The sequence below is a fragment of the Phocoena phocoena genome, chromosome 2 (genome assembly GCF_963924675.1).
Source record: "Phocoena phocoena chromosome 2, mPhoPho1.1, whole genome shotgun sequence".
NCBI lineage: Eukaryota > Metazoa > Chordata > Mammalia > Artiodactyla > Phocoenidae > Phocoena > Phocoena phocoena.
The window spans coordinates 4,420,778-4,434,831 of NC_089220.1; the positions used below are offsets into that span (position 1 = coordinate 4,420,778).

Genomic DNA, 14,054 nt, shown 5'->3' on the forward strand with positions numbered 1-14,054 from the left:
ATCGCCAGCATCTAGAAATATTTGTGAAATGCAACCTGGGGGGTGGGGGGTCACAGAAAAAGTAAAAGGAATAGGATATTCTCATTCAACAAATATTTCCTGATTACCTACTCTGTGCCAAGCCTTATGTTAGGTCTTATGTACAGAGATTAAGCACAAAACACGGATCCTGCGCCGGAGGCGACAGACTGATGAAGGCAACAAACAAGATACGACCAGAGATGGGTTTTGAAGAATGCAAAGGAGTTAGCCGGGCTGTCAAGAGTGAGAGGTGAGGATCGTCCAGAGCACTGCGCGTTCGGAAGTAACCGGAGACACAGGACAGGCGAGCGGCAGTGACCTGTCCGCGCGGAGGGGCGTGGAGCGCTCGGCCCACCGCCAGATCCCAGTCCCCTCCCGCCCCCGGCCCTCCGCTCACCACACGCACCGGAAGCTCTCGGTCCTCCCGGAGGCTGTCCTGCCTGTACCCCGCAACCCAGTCGCGTTCCGCCGGCGCCGGGGCCGCCAGCCAATCAGCGGCGGCCTCCGTCCGGCCCCGCGACGCGAACAGCCAATGATGGCGCAGCCAGGCCGGAAGTTGTTCCGGCCGGAAGGCGTTTCCACGGACGCCCAGGAGGCCACCCGTGGCTGAGCCGGCAGCGCTGACGGCCCCGGCTGGGCGGGTAAGTGAGGGGATGAAAGAGGGAGGGAGGCCGGGGCGGCGCCAGATGACCTGGCCCTCCCGGAGCCGCCTGCACGCCAAGGCCCGGAGTATCCTCCTCAGAGCCCGGCTCGCTGCTCGCTGGGTTCTGGCACCACGGGGTGCGCGGAGGCTGCCACGGCGCCCATCGCCCCCGTCCTCCCAGCGCCGCCGACCTGGCCTGTCGCCCACTGCCACCGGCACCGACCTTTCATCGTCTCCCTCCTCTTCTCGTTCGCCGAGGGGAGAGGCCCTCACTTTTAACGAGTGTTTGCCATGTGACAGGGGCTTTGCCGGTAGTATCGCACTTAGTCCCCTCCACGATAAAGTTACGAGGCTTCTTTATGCCCATTTCACAAATGAGGAAACGCAGGATGAAGCGGAGAGGGAATGTGACTTGCGCAAGGTCTTGTAACAAGAAGACGCCCAAACTGGGTTTGAAATCCGGGTCTGACCCCAGAACTCATGATCTCTCCACTGCCCTGCGCCGCCTCCGTGAACAGCAGCGGCGAGGAATTTGCCATCCGCCTTCCCCCCCAACCCCCTCCCTCCCCGCCCCAAGACTATACACAAACACAGTTATTCATACTGATCCTGAGAATAGGGAACGGGAAGAGGGTGGGGAGGTTATACGGAGGCCAACCTGGGATACGGGGTGGCTGATGCAATGACCAGCTAATGGCTTGCTTCCCAAGAGCGTTTCCCTGGTCTCCACCCGCATGCCCCCCTCCGCCCAGCCCTGATTGGACAGTCTCATCAAAGAGGTTGGTCGAGAGGCTCAAGTGTTTCTGAGAAATTGGGTGATTTACAAGAAGCTCCTACATGCAAGTAGTAAAGGGTGGGGTAAACAGGAAAAAAAGAGAGAAGAGTCTTTTCTAGAAAGGAAACTGAAAGAAAAAGGGAAAGACTATTAAAGAAGAGCTCGAGCTGCACTGGGCAGTCTCAGCTTCTCAACTGCCCAGCGTGACCAGTGGCCACCTCTGCAGCATCTCCTGCAACCTGGGTATGTATTGCCGTCTTTGCTAGGCTTAGAGTTTATTCGTATTTCTACCAGCCTTTTCCCAAAGTACGGGAAACCTTGGCTTAGGGCATGAGGAGTAGTATCTCTTAGGACCAGGGTGTTGTGCATTTTATTTCATCTCATTGTCCCAAAGTTCAGGTGACTCACAGCTCCTGTAGGGAACGGAGATACCGGAAGAGTAGCTGCCTATTTGGATTCGTAGCTTGACTTTCAGCACTTTGATGTTGGCTGTCCTATTTTTCACTGATGAGACCTCCTTAAATAGTCGATATCCATCCACAGTCGATATCCACATCCACGATATCCATCCATCTCATTGTGATACTCATAAGTAGCTTATGCCTGGCTTCATATAAATTAATGTCCTCTTTGCCTTTTAAGATGATGTTCATTTTATTATTTGGAGGGGAAAGTAAGCTTTCCTCTCAGTGTTTAAAAAAGAAAAAGTGACCTCAATCTGTTCCAAGGTTTGAAGCGTTAAAGGACTCCTAGCTGGGAAGACATCATTTTCTTGTCCTCTGGAAACTTGACAGTCCAAGGCCATTGTCATCCACACTCAGGGGTCAGGATGTGGAAGATGGTCTCCCACCTCCTGGTAATATTCCAGGCATCCAGGAACTTCTGGGTCCCCCGCTCTTCTCAGCTGCTCCAGAATTGGCTGTAGTGCACGATGCCACCCTTCCCCCAAACTGCAGAATCAGTGTATTCTGATCTTATCTGTGAGATGGTTTCATTGTGGCCCAAGGGATTGTCCTGCCGTTCTGTTAAACAGTTCTGTAATTCCTCTTTCCATTCCTCGTCCCAAAACTGTGCCCAGTTTCTTCAGGTGCCTGTTATGCTCCCTGGGAACAGTGGGACCTTTCAAAATGAGCACAAGTTTCAAGTTCCTTAAAAAGAGGGACGGAGAGTTCATTTTGAAGAGTCTTGTAGTTTCCTCCTTAGCTGTGTGCCGACCTGCTGTGAACTCTGCAGTTTTGCTCTTTTCACTCCCAGTCCTTTTTTAGAGGAGATGATACCTTACTTCACAGATGTAGCTTCACTTCTTTGTTTTAGATTGTAGTATTTGTGAAATAGATAAAGCAGTTTTCCCTGACAAAAATTCAAAGCCCTATTTGCAGTTTACACAGTAAACACTGAAGACAGTGGTCCTTAGTCTCTTGGCATCTCGGACCGCTTTGAGAAAGTAGTAAAACCTGGATACCCTGCTTAGAACCGCAAACGTGCAGGCACACTGTTGATGTCATTTCAGAGGTTCTGAACGCTGGGTTCAAAACCTCTGAAGCTAAATTAAATTCTGAAAGTTAGTTAACAAAGAAATAAAGGAGAATGTTGACTAGATAGGAGGACAAAAGGAGAATATGTGCCCATAAATGGGCTAATGAACGGATGCCTGAAATGAGGGAAGTGGTAGTTCTATTCTCTTTGTCTCTGATCACTGCCGAAGCTCTGTAATCACCCAGGAAGTTGCATCAGGCACACACACACGAGATTGCAGTGTGGGTGATTCCCACACAGTGAGTATATGCCTCATGGTCCTGAGAGCAGGGAGACCTCACCTGCTGTTTCCTCAGTCAAGTTTCATTCCCGTGTGCCTCTTCTTACTTAAATGGGATTCTGATAGTTAAAGATACATGTTTTTCCCTACAACAGGGACCCTAAGTGCAGGCTCAGTTCATCTAGCTGATGCTCTGCAGTTATCTGCTCCGTTGCAGGGGTAGGTGAGCCGTCTGGGGCTCACCGAGTCATTCTACCTGGCACTTTCCCTAGGAATTTTTGAGGGTAATTTTAATCCGTGCTTGATTTTGGTCCTACTCGCAGACTTCAAAAGCCACTTGTTGCCTTCCGTGCAGGACACCACATTTTTGGAAGGACAAGGGTAAACCGAAGGGAATTCCAAAAAGAGTGACCAGGATAGTGGGCAGATGTTCGCAATGGGTGAGGAAACCAGACTGGGTACGTGGGATTAACCTGGCTCTTCCCAAGTCTCGGAAGGCTCAGTGCAGTGTCAGGACGTTCTAAGAGGACTTCTAAAGTCCAGGTAGGAGAAATCTACCTTAAACTGGAATACTGCAGAGGTATCATAAGAGGATATAAACCGGAAGGGGAAAATTAAACTAGATGATTTGTGAGATTCATTCATTCAGTAAACGTCTGTTGATAAGCTACCCTGTACCAGGTACTAGAAGCACATGAAAGAGTAAAACCCAGTACTTGCATTCTCTGTGTGATGGATTTTCATAAATAACTACATGCAGTGTGAGTGCTCTAATAACATCACTAACGAGTGCTCAGGGATCACCGAGGACAGAGCAACCAACTTGGCCCCGTGGGTGCAGGGGTCAGGAAAGGCCGCAAAGAGGAGCCGAGGTTTGAATTAGTAAGACAGCGGGCAGAGGAGGGTATGCGACATCCCGGGCAGGGGGAGCAGCTGGGATTTGAGAGAGCACATGCTCGAGGGGGGCTTTGGCATCGGGTCCCGGTTCGGCTACTCTGGCATGGAGCCTCAGGGGATGGTTCTAACTTCCCCGAGCCGTCAGCCTCTGGTCGCTAATGCAGAGCAGATACTGTACCACCCAGCTTTGAAGGTTGGGAGAATTGGGGATCATGTGTAAAGCATCTGGGCGTGATGTTTGAGCCTTTGTGGCTAGAAGTAATTTTCATCACTTTGGTTGTTATTTGATATGGGCCTGAGTGTTTCTCCTCTCCAGCGCTAGTCAGAAGGTTCTTCCACATTTTTTCTCTTTTTTACGGGCCTCCCTTTCCAGGAATTGAGGCAATTCTCAGCAAGGAGGGGAAAGAAACTGGCTGCTGTCCCATCCTGGTTTCACTATTACGGTTTCATTGACTTATATAAAGATTGGTTTAAATTTTACGTATTTTTTAAACAGATATTTAACAAATGGATGAATAAAAATAAATTACCCCCTCAAATTTGTGTTTTGTTCATAGAGCTGCTAGAAAAAAAACTTGTAATGATTAAAGACACAAAATAGTCATTCATTAAACCTCTCCTCTGTGGCTGAAGCTGTGCTAGACTATTTACTTACCCACGTTATCACACCTACTCCGTGACCAGTCCTGCAAGTCAGTGTGGTTATTGTTATTCCCATTTTACGGTTGAGAAACTGAGGCGTATGACAGTTAAGTAGCCCGTAGGATAATGTTTGAGAGCATAGGTTCTGGGGTCAAACTGAGTTTGTATCTCATCTCGACCACTCACTAACTGCGTTATCTTGGGCAAGTGTTATAGCCTCTCGGTTTGCTCATCTACGAAACAGAGATAACAAATCTGTCCCGTAGGATTGCTGTAGGTTTAAGTGAATTACTATGTATAAGGTGCTTAGAAAAATACCAGGCACTTAAGAGCTGGAGGTTAGCTGCTCTGGTACAGCCGCAGTCACTGTCACCCTCATCCAAGGTGTAACAGCAAGTTACAGATGGGGCTGGAGGTCAGCCAAGCTCTGCAACCCTAACAAATAATACTTGTGATGGGTTTGTGCCTTGCTTTACATTCTGTAAAATGCTACCGTGTCGTTTTCTCTCATTTCTTCTCATAACAGCCCTTGAGGTAGGTGACAAAGTTCCCGATGGTGCTGCTTTATAGCTGAGGAAGCTGACACTCAGAAAAGGGAAGTGACCAACCCAAAAGGGGCTGATTGTGGCCAGCCTCGGCCCCAAGGCGGCCTCAGGTAGCCTGCCGTGTGCCCCACCTTTTTTAAGGTTAATAGTAAATAATGACCAATAGGAGGTGCAGGGACACCTTCTTCAGAGGTTTGCGGTTAAATAAGGCAGCATGTGGAGTGGACAGGCCGTATATGATTCTTAGCTCATTTGGAACCCAAAAGGGATAAGGCCCTGCCTCCACCCAGACTTCCCTTCGTCTGAGAACGGAACAGCTGGCCAGCAAAGGAAGCCATTTGTTCAGCAGTATGTTGGTTATGACTGCAAAGGCCTGGGAATTCATCCCGAAAGCAATTAAGATAAAGAGTAAATAGCCATTTGCCAAATGTTTCTAGCTGTGGTGAACTTAGGGTTACTAAAGCACTTTGGTGTTTACTGCCTGAGCAGACACGAGTCCTTCCTGAGTCTGGGCACTGGCTGAGGTACAGGGGCACCTCAGCCGATGCACGCTTGCCCTTGGTTAGGAGGGGTCTTTCTTTGCCCTCCCTAAGTCTGTAAATCACAGCGATTCCTTTCGACCTCATCATTAGCATTTGTTCTTCCTCTTTTCCCCTGTTTCATGGCTCCAAATTTCTGCTTATATTTTTATTAATGTTATATTATCTATGCCCTTTATTATAACTCATCTCCAACCTTTTTGGAAAGAAGAACTAGCTACGGTAAAGGAAAAACAGCTGCGATGGTTTGTTAATCTCTCCTTCTCCTCCCCCCACAGTCTTGTCTGGACCACTGAGCAAATCTGCCAACACCCTAGCCGGCTGTGAACGCAGGTCCTGGAAAATGGCAGATGTGCCCAACGGTGAGCAGGGCTGTGGGTCTCCACTGGAGCTGTTCAAGAACATTGCTGCTCAAGGGGAGCTCGTGAGGGCCCTCAAAGCCAGAAACGCGGCGAAGGTACGTCATTTAGCTGGGTCCTACACACACACGCACGCACGCCACGTCTGCAGGGTCATGTTACCAGGATTCCGTTCCCTCACCACCTGAGGTGTTTTGGCTCTCAATTTAAATGTATTTTCTCCTTTATCAGCATCGCGTGTAGTCTAAAGGGAAGCCGCTGGGAAACACAGCAGCCGTCCACCCCGCCTCTCTCCATTTCCTGCTCCCAGAAACAACGATTTTCAATTCTTGTAGCTGATTCTTTGGCTGTGTAACCCCTCCGTCTCTCAAAACCACACAGGATATTGCTCCTGATAGATGTTCGGCTTTGGGGCTTTCACTGTGGACGACAAGGAATTAGCACTTTCATAAGCCCTTCCCATCCCCCCAGTCTCCATGTAAACGCTGCTGACCCACTGGGTAGAGCATAAGTGCTTCTCCTTTCCTGCCCAACCTTTGTTTTCTCCAGAGTTGATAGTTGTCTTAATTGCTTTTTGCTTGGCTTTTCTGTGTTTCATTTCGGGGTTTTTTGGCCGCACCTTGCAGCCTGCAGGATCTCAGTTCCCCAACCAGGAACTGAACCCAGGCCACGGCAGTGAAAGCCCAGAATCCTAAACACTAGGCCAGTCGGGAACTCTTCTGCTTTGCTTTTCTTTTTCTTTTCTTTTTAATTTGGCTGCACCCGCCAGGTCTTAGTCGCAGCACGTGGGAGCTAGTTGCAGCATGCAGGATCTTTTAGTTTGTTCCTTTCAGACTAGAAATTCATGACCTTTAATTCTCAGAAATTATATTATTTCTTTGATTTATCCTGGGTTTTTTGTTTTGTTTTCTGTTTCTTTGTGTATTTTTTTAATTCAAAGACTGGTCCTCTGAATTTCTTATTTTTTGACCTATTTTCCTCATTTATTTTTCTTTTTGTTCTTTTAGGTATGTTTCGTCAACTTCTAACCCTCCTATTGTTTTTTTTTCACTTATTCTGTCATTTTTGACTTCCAAGAGCTCGTTTGATCTCTGAACATGCCTTTCCTCATAGCTCTTTGCTCTTATTTCATGGGTACACTGTCCTTCTGTCTCTGAGATCTTGGTGATAGTTCTTCCAGTGTTCTCTACCCCCTTTATAAACTCGGTTTCTTCCAAGTTAGCTTTTTGTTCCTTCTGCCTTTTGTATTGGATGCCATCGTCTGGTGTTTGGTGACGCTCAGCCGTGTAGTGGCGCTTTAGCGGGAGCGCTCAGAGCTGGGAGGGGCTTGTCCTGTGGCTTTCCCTTCCCTGGACGGCAGCCACACTGCTCTCTTGCCTTGGGAAGGCTTCAGTGTCAGGGTCTTTAGAGCTCTTCTTTGAGGCTTGTAGAGTCCCCAGAGAGGACTCCTCCAATCTGCTGTCCAGAGGGTACGGGTCCGGCCGCCGGCATTGTGAGCTGAGTGGGGCAGAGGAGCTGGGCTGTGTGATCGCTCGCTGAAGCCCCCGTTCTCCGTGCGCTGCCCCCGCCCCCGCTGGGCAAAGCACCTCCAGTCTGGACACTTCTTACTCTCCTTGATGAGACACTAAACCTCTGGATGGGGGAGGGGGGATGTACCGGGTAGCGGGGAGATCTCAATAACTGCTTCTTAGACTTTCAAAGTGCTCCTAGTTTTATAGCCCGCTTTCACCCTCACTTCTTTGAGTATCTAGGGCCACCAATGCCCAGACCTCTCAGGGATTCCACAGCAATGTAAGTCCAGTCGCTGCCCAGGTTCCCCGTGTTGTCTTAGCATTTGTTCTTCTCCCGTGTTCGGTCAGGTACCACTCATCCCTCCTGTTTCCAGCTTCTGAATCTTGTTGCTGTCATCCTCTTCGTGTTCCCTTGGTCCTCGTGGGTTATGCCTTTTTTAAAGATCTCTTTGCTGTTGCTGCAGTAGGTTTTAGAAGTGTAACCCATTCAGTCTGCATCTGTAACCATCACCTAAGCACTTCCTTTCACTCTCGGTCACCCAGCTTCTTCATGCCCATGACTTCCTCGTCTGTCACTTCCAATCCCTGTTGTCGTCTTTTCAAAAATCTCTTCCTAGGTTCTCACCAGATGGTATCAACCATATCACAGTCACTCCAGTAGTTTACTTTGACTATTTGGACCCTAAATAATCCATTACATTTTAAAAGAAAGAAACAGTGATATCCAAAAAAAGGAGTTGATTATTCACAGAAGGGGGTTTATAACACCAGGCAGGACTCAATAGATGAGGCTAAGTTGTTTTAAAAAAAAAAAAAAAATCTGAAAACCTAAAATAAATAAAGGACCGAAATGTTGATCATTTACTCTATAAACCCATTTTAGGAACCTGACAGTGATATTTTTGTCATTTAACGTTAAATTCGAATAACGTTAATAAATGCTTTTAGTTAGTAACTCTTAGTGACTCCAGTTATGTTCAGCATTGTAGCAAACAATACTTAACGTGGTTGTATTTTTACGTCTTTGTCGGAGTGTAACTGCTTCACAGTGCTGTGTTAGTTTCTGCTGTGTAACAAAGTGAATCCGCTCTACATACACACATGTCCCCATATCCCCTCCCTCTTGCGTCTCCCTCCCACCCTCCCTATCCCACCCCTCTAGGTGGTCACAGAGCACCGAGCTGATCTCCCTGTGCTATGTGGCTGCTTCCCACTAGCTATCTATTTTACATTTGGTAGTGTATATATGTCCATGCCACTCTCTCACTTCGTCCCAGCTTACCCTTCCCCCTCCCCGAGTCCTCAAGTCCATTCTCTACATCTGCATCTTTATTCCTGCCCTGCCACTAGGTTCACAGTACCATTTCTTTAGATTCCATACATGTGCTTTAGCATACGGTATTTGTTTTTCTCTTTCTGACTTACTTCACTCTGTATGACAGACTCTAGGTCCATCCACCTCATTACAAATAACTCAATTTCGTTCCTTTTTATGTCTGAGTAATATCCCCTTGTATGTATGCACCACATCTTCTTTATCCATTCATGTGTCAATGGGCACTTAGGTTGCTTCCGTGGCCTGGCTATTGTACATAGTGCTGCAGTGAACATTGTTAACACAGTTTAGAATAACTCTTTCGGGGGTGGTCTTTGACTAATGCATAGTCAGCTGACACAACAAGAGAGATCAGAGGTTACATGATGAAACCAGAGTTAAATGGAGTAAGTTTGTATCTGACCCTGAAATGTATCATACTAGAAGCACCTGATGTTTTGGAAATTCACTTTAAGTGAAATAGCTGAGCCACTCGGGGATCTCTGGCCCAGTGAGGGTACCGCAGGCTCTCCCTCCCCTCTCTCTGCCGTCTGTCCAGGCCATGGCCCTCGGCGTTCTTTCTCCTTCGTGTACCAAGAGAATAACACCCACTGCTTTCAGAAACAGTAGCCCACAAAGCTTCTCCTGGCGGGTAGGTCAGAATCTGGGGGCTGTAACGGGAGACAGAGCGGGATTCAAGAAATGACACTGGATCGTAGGGGTTAAGGTAGAGAACAGAGCCTTTTTTCTTCTTCTTTTAGCTTAAGTAAACTTTTTAAATTGAAATACATCATTCGTTCAGAAAAATATGGAGATCACAAACAGGCAGCTCACTGAATTTTCACAAAATGACCAAACCTGTGTAACCAGCATCCAGTTGGAGAAACGGCACAGAAGCCACCCTCGGGCCGCTTCAGGCCCTGCCTCTACCCTCCCAAGAGAGGCCTCCACCCTGCCTCCCCCACCGTGGATAGTTCCTTCTGTGGTGGAACTTTATTTAATCAGGTAGTGTATATAGAGTCTTTCATGTCTGGCTTTTTTCAGAACATCAGCTTTTAAAATCTGTTTCAATGTCCTGGTCCATGTTAGATTGAGAACAAGAAAACGGACAAGACGAGCCTGCTTGTCTGTTTCGGTCCCATTCCAGTTAACAGGTGGTCCTTGAACTGGGACCCTGGTTAGATGTTTGACTTTCAAAGAGCCACCTGGTTGGAAGCTGAGTTAGGCCACATAGAGTATGAATGTCACACAGCTGGTGATTAAAGGGTACTGACTTCAGGGCACTTCAAAGCAAGGTAATTCTCCCATAGATAACTTGATAGATCATGCTTGCTAAGCCTTTATTCTGCTGCAAGTACAGCCTAGGTACTACCGTAATGAGGTGAGGAAAACATGCTTGCCTGTCTAAGGTAGGCCAACATCCTGTCTCTTGCATGAGGTCTATCCATGGGGCTATTGATGCCACAACTCTGACTCGTTTAAACGATGAATTCCAGATGGTTTCGGAGTTTGAAACACAAATCTGTGCTTGCGAAATCACCCTACAGTAACAGTCCTCTGTGGCCCAGGTGCCGTACCTGACAGAGGAGCTCTCTCTGAATGGAGTTTGGTGCTGCGATGTTTCTCCACTGGGAAGCCCAGTTTATAGCACATTATGTATAAACTCTAAATGGAAGTGTTTGTATTTCCCTTGGCAAGCAAATTGGACTGTGTATATTCTTTGTGATCTAATCCAGCAAGGCCAGTTGTGAGGGTAGAGCTTTAGGGCAAAGCATGACTAATCTGCTTAATTAGGTTTGCTTTTTTAAATGCCAGGCTTCCAGGGGTGGCTAGTGTGGGCTCCTGGAAGAGAGGAGGTCTTTAATAGGTTTCCAGCTTACCCAAGGATATATTTTACATTTGTTTTTCTTATGCTTATTTTAAAACACTAAATGTGCAAACACTTTGGACAGCTTGATAAGACTCCAAAATGCTGTAGTATAACTGTTTCCCAGTGAATCCCTCCTTAATTTATGACCTGAAAGTCTGTATTTTTTTCCTTGCCTTTATCTGTTTTCACAATGTCTACTTGAGTTGCTGTTGCTGTCCTTGGTGGCATCGTTGTTTAAGTTTCCATAAATATTCATCTCAACCTGTGTGGATTGTAAAAACAAGTTCCAGTGCAGAGCTCAGTGTAATTGATTAGTGGAGCTTGTCCCATATGTTCGCTGGCATTGGTGGTGTTTAAGTAACATTTAGCACATTAATTCTGTCATAAACAACGGTGTAAATTGTGTCGCTACACGTATCCTATAGTGTTTGTGGTAGTAATCCGTAGCACTAGACCAACAGATTAAAAAAACAAAGGGGCTTCCCTGGTGGTGCAGTGGTTAAGAATCCGCCTGCCAATGCAGGGGACACGGGTTCGAGCCCTGGTCCGGGAAGATCCCACATGCCACGGAGCAACTAAGCCCGTGCACCACAACTACTGAGCCTGCGCTCTAGAGCCCATGAGCCACAACTACTGAGGCCCGCGCGCCTAGAGCCTGTGCTCCCCAACAAGAGAAGCCACCGCAATGAGAAGCCCATGCTCCACAACTAGAGAGAGCCCGCGCGCAGCAACGAAGACCCAACGCAGCCACAAATAAATAAATAAAATAAATAGATTTTTTTAATCATAAATTAAAATAAGTTCAGGCCCATGACTTGCTGTGTGTCCATGGGCAAGCTCCTTCACCTCTCTGAGTCTCACGTTCTTCAACTGGAAAAGGACGGTGACAATGACACCTTCCTCGTAGGGTCATTGTAAGGCTAAAGGAGGTAATGTGTGTGAAAGCAGTTAGCACAACGCCTGCCACACAGCAGTAACATTCGGCAAGTGTTAGTCGTTGTTAATACACTCAGCCTTCACCCTTGCTCCTTTGTGCAGAATGAAATTGATTCCGCAGTGGAGATGTTGTTATCCTTGAAAATGAGCTACAAAGCTGCCACGGGGGAGGATTACAAGGCTGACTACCCTCCAAGGGACCCGGCACCTGGGAGTGACAGTGGCCTGGATGCCACAGAAGCAGGCGAGGATTTTGTGGACCCATGGACAGTACAGACAAGCAGTGCAAAAGGCATTGACTATGACAAGCTCATCGGTACGTTGTGGGAAAAGCCCCAGCTTTTAGGAGTGATTCCATTGAGTTGATTCCACTGATGTTTTCTAATTTGAATTAATCATACATCCAGTCAAGCTTCAATGCCAAGGGGAAAACAGATCCTAAAATCTTTTGTGGTGCATTATATTCCCAGAGGATTATTTTTAATTAACACAACAATATAAAATAAATCTCAAAATAATGATTTATAGTAGATAGCTGAGTAGAAGCTTTTTCCTTTTTTTGAGCAATTCAGAACTTGGGGAAGGTCCATGGAACTGGGCATCTTTACAGTCACTTAAGTTGTCTCTAACTTAGTGGGTACAAGTCAGTCATAGATTACTTCAGGTTTCTCCTCCAGTGTGATACTGAGTGCGGAGCTAAACAGCTGGAAGTCAGCTTAAGAAAGATGACTCCTCACAGGTGGCAGGTCCTCACTGCCAAACCCTTCACTGGAGGGCTTCCTGCTCAGGAAAATCCTTACTCTGAGATCATTGATGGCTGTCAAAAAAGAAACAGAACTAAAATGTTCTTACCTAAGTCTAAGCCATTTTCCATGATTTATGTATAGACTATCAATGAGGGAAAATTCTCTTGAAGACAGCCGTTAATTCGGTTAAAGACTATTTAAATTTATGGTTGTGAGTGAATATAAATTATAGCTTAATAAGCAGTAAGCAGCGGGGGTGTGGGGGTGTGTGTGTGTGGTTGCCTGGAGTTGCTAGGTAAACTGCATTCTGGATCTGTTTCCTGTCAGAATCCCATCCCAGACAAAAGAGCATTTTGTTCTGTAATTTATTTTCTGTTCTGCTGGCTGTGACCTCCACTCTGGGCTGGTGGAAGGGACCAGAGCCTCAGGCCTAAAGAGGCCTGGGTCTGTTGAGACCGTGCGTGGATCGCAAGGCTTTCCCTCTCGTTTCAGCAATATCACCAAACCTCCCACCACCTAAGATCGGCATCTCTTCTTTTTTTTTCCAGTTCGGTTCGGAAGCAGTAAAATTGACAAGGAGCTGATAAACCGAATAGAGAGAGCCACGGGTCAGAGGCCGCACCGCTTCCTGCGCAGGGGAATCTTCTTCTCACACAGGTCAGGGTCTTCTCACTGCAGGGCCTCCCACACTTCCTCTTCTTTTAATGAAGAAAACTATCAGGGTGCTGTTCCCTCAGACCTCCAGGCCCTTGCGGCGAGTGGTTGCCAGTTGGCAGAAGGCCGGTTCCACCTCCTGTGCTGGCAGTGACTGGCCGTGGGATGGTGCCCGTCCCTTCACCTCTGGCCCTTAGTTTATTCATCTGTGAACTGCCCACCTCACAAGGTGAAGGTCAAGTACACAGCAGATGAGATTCATGCCAGGTTACGTGCTATAAACTATAAAATGTCACAAAACAAAAGAGGTGAACGTGTCCAAGTTCAGCATTTCCCATGAGATAAGCAGGCTTCCTGAAATTACATACCTCTTCCTCCTGTTGTACTGGCCTACTCATAAATAATAGCCAGAGAGAAACGAATAGTGTGGCGGAGTTGCTTTGCTGTGTACCTGAAACTATCACAGCATCGTTAATCAGCTATACACCAATACAAAATTAAAAGTTAAAAAAAAAGTTAAAAAAAGAGAGAGAAACTAATAGAGTGAACATGCACAGAATATCCCTACCTGAGATCATAAATTCCATGCAGATAACATCAGAGAACAGGCGGCTTCTGAGTGAGGTCTTGCCTCTCCCACCCCACACATCGCCTCGGGTTGGGTTCAAGGCCGTGTTCGTGGAGTTTATAGTCCGAGGTAGGGTTGTTCTGTTCTGCCCGCACATCAGGGTTACGGAGAGCACGTGCAGGACAGAACTCGGCAGTCTGCCGAGCACTTTAAATTCTACAGGCAGAGAACTCCAAGCCCCGCTCAGCCCTCTTTCTGGGCAGAATGCAATCAAAGG

The 14,054-nt window shown here is 47.2% G+C and overlaps 1 protein-coding gene across 2 annotated transcripts in view; it reads left to right on the forward strand.

Moving 5' to 3' along the window:
- Positions 1 to 616: 616 nt before the first annotated feature.
- Positions 617 to 14,054, forward strand: part of WARS1 (tryptophanyl-tRNA synthetase 1) — a 34,081-nt gene continuing 20,643 nt past the window's right edge. Inside the window, exons 1-4 of one of the 2 annotated variants that reach the window (XM_065871137.1) lie at positions 617 to 662; positions 6,097 to 6,275; positions 11,912 to 12,125; positions 13,104 to 13,212. In XM_065871137.1, the coding sequence (XP_065727209.1) occupies positions 6,162 to 6,275; positions 11,912 to 12,125; positions 13,104 to 13,212 (437 nt within the window). In that variant the 5' untranslated portion in view covers positions 617 to 662; positions 6,097 to 6,161. Of the gene's footprint in view, positions 663 to 1,562; positions 1,683 to 6,096; positions 6,276 to 11,911; positions 12,126 to 13,103; positions 13,213 to 14,054 lie in introns of those variants that run through there. The other variant, XM_065871138.1, reaches the window with a different exon arrangement.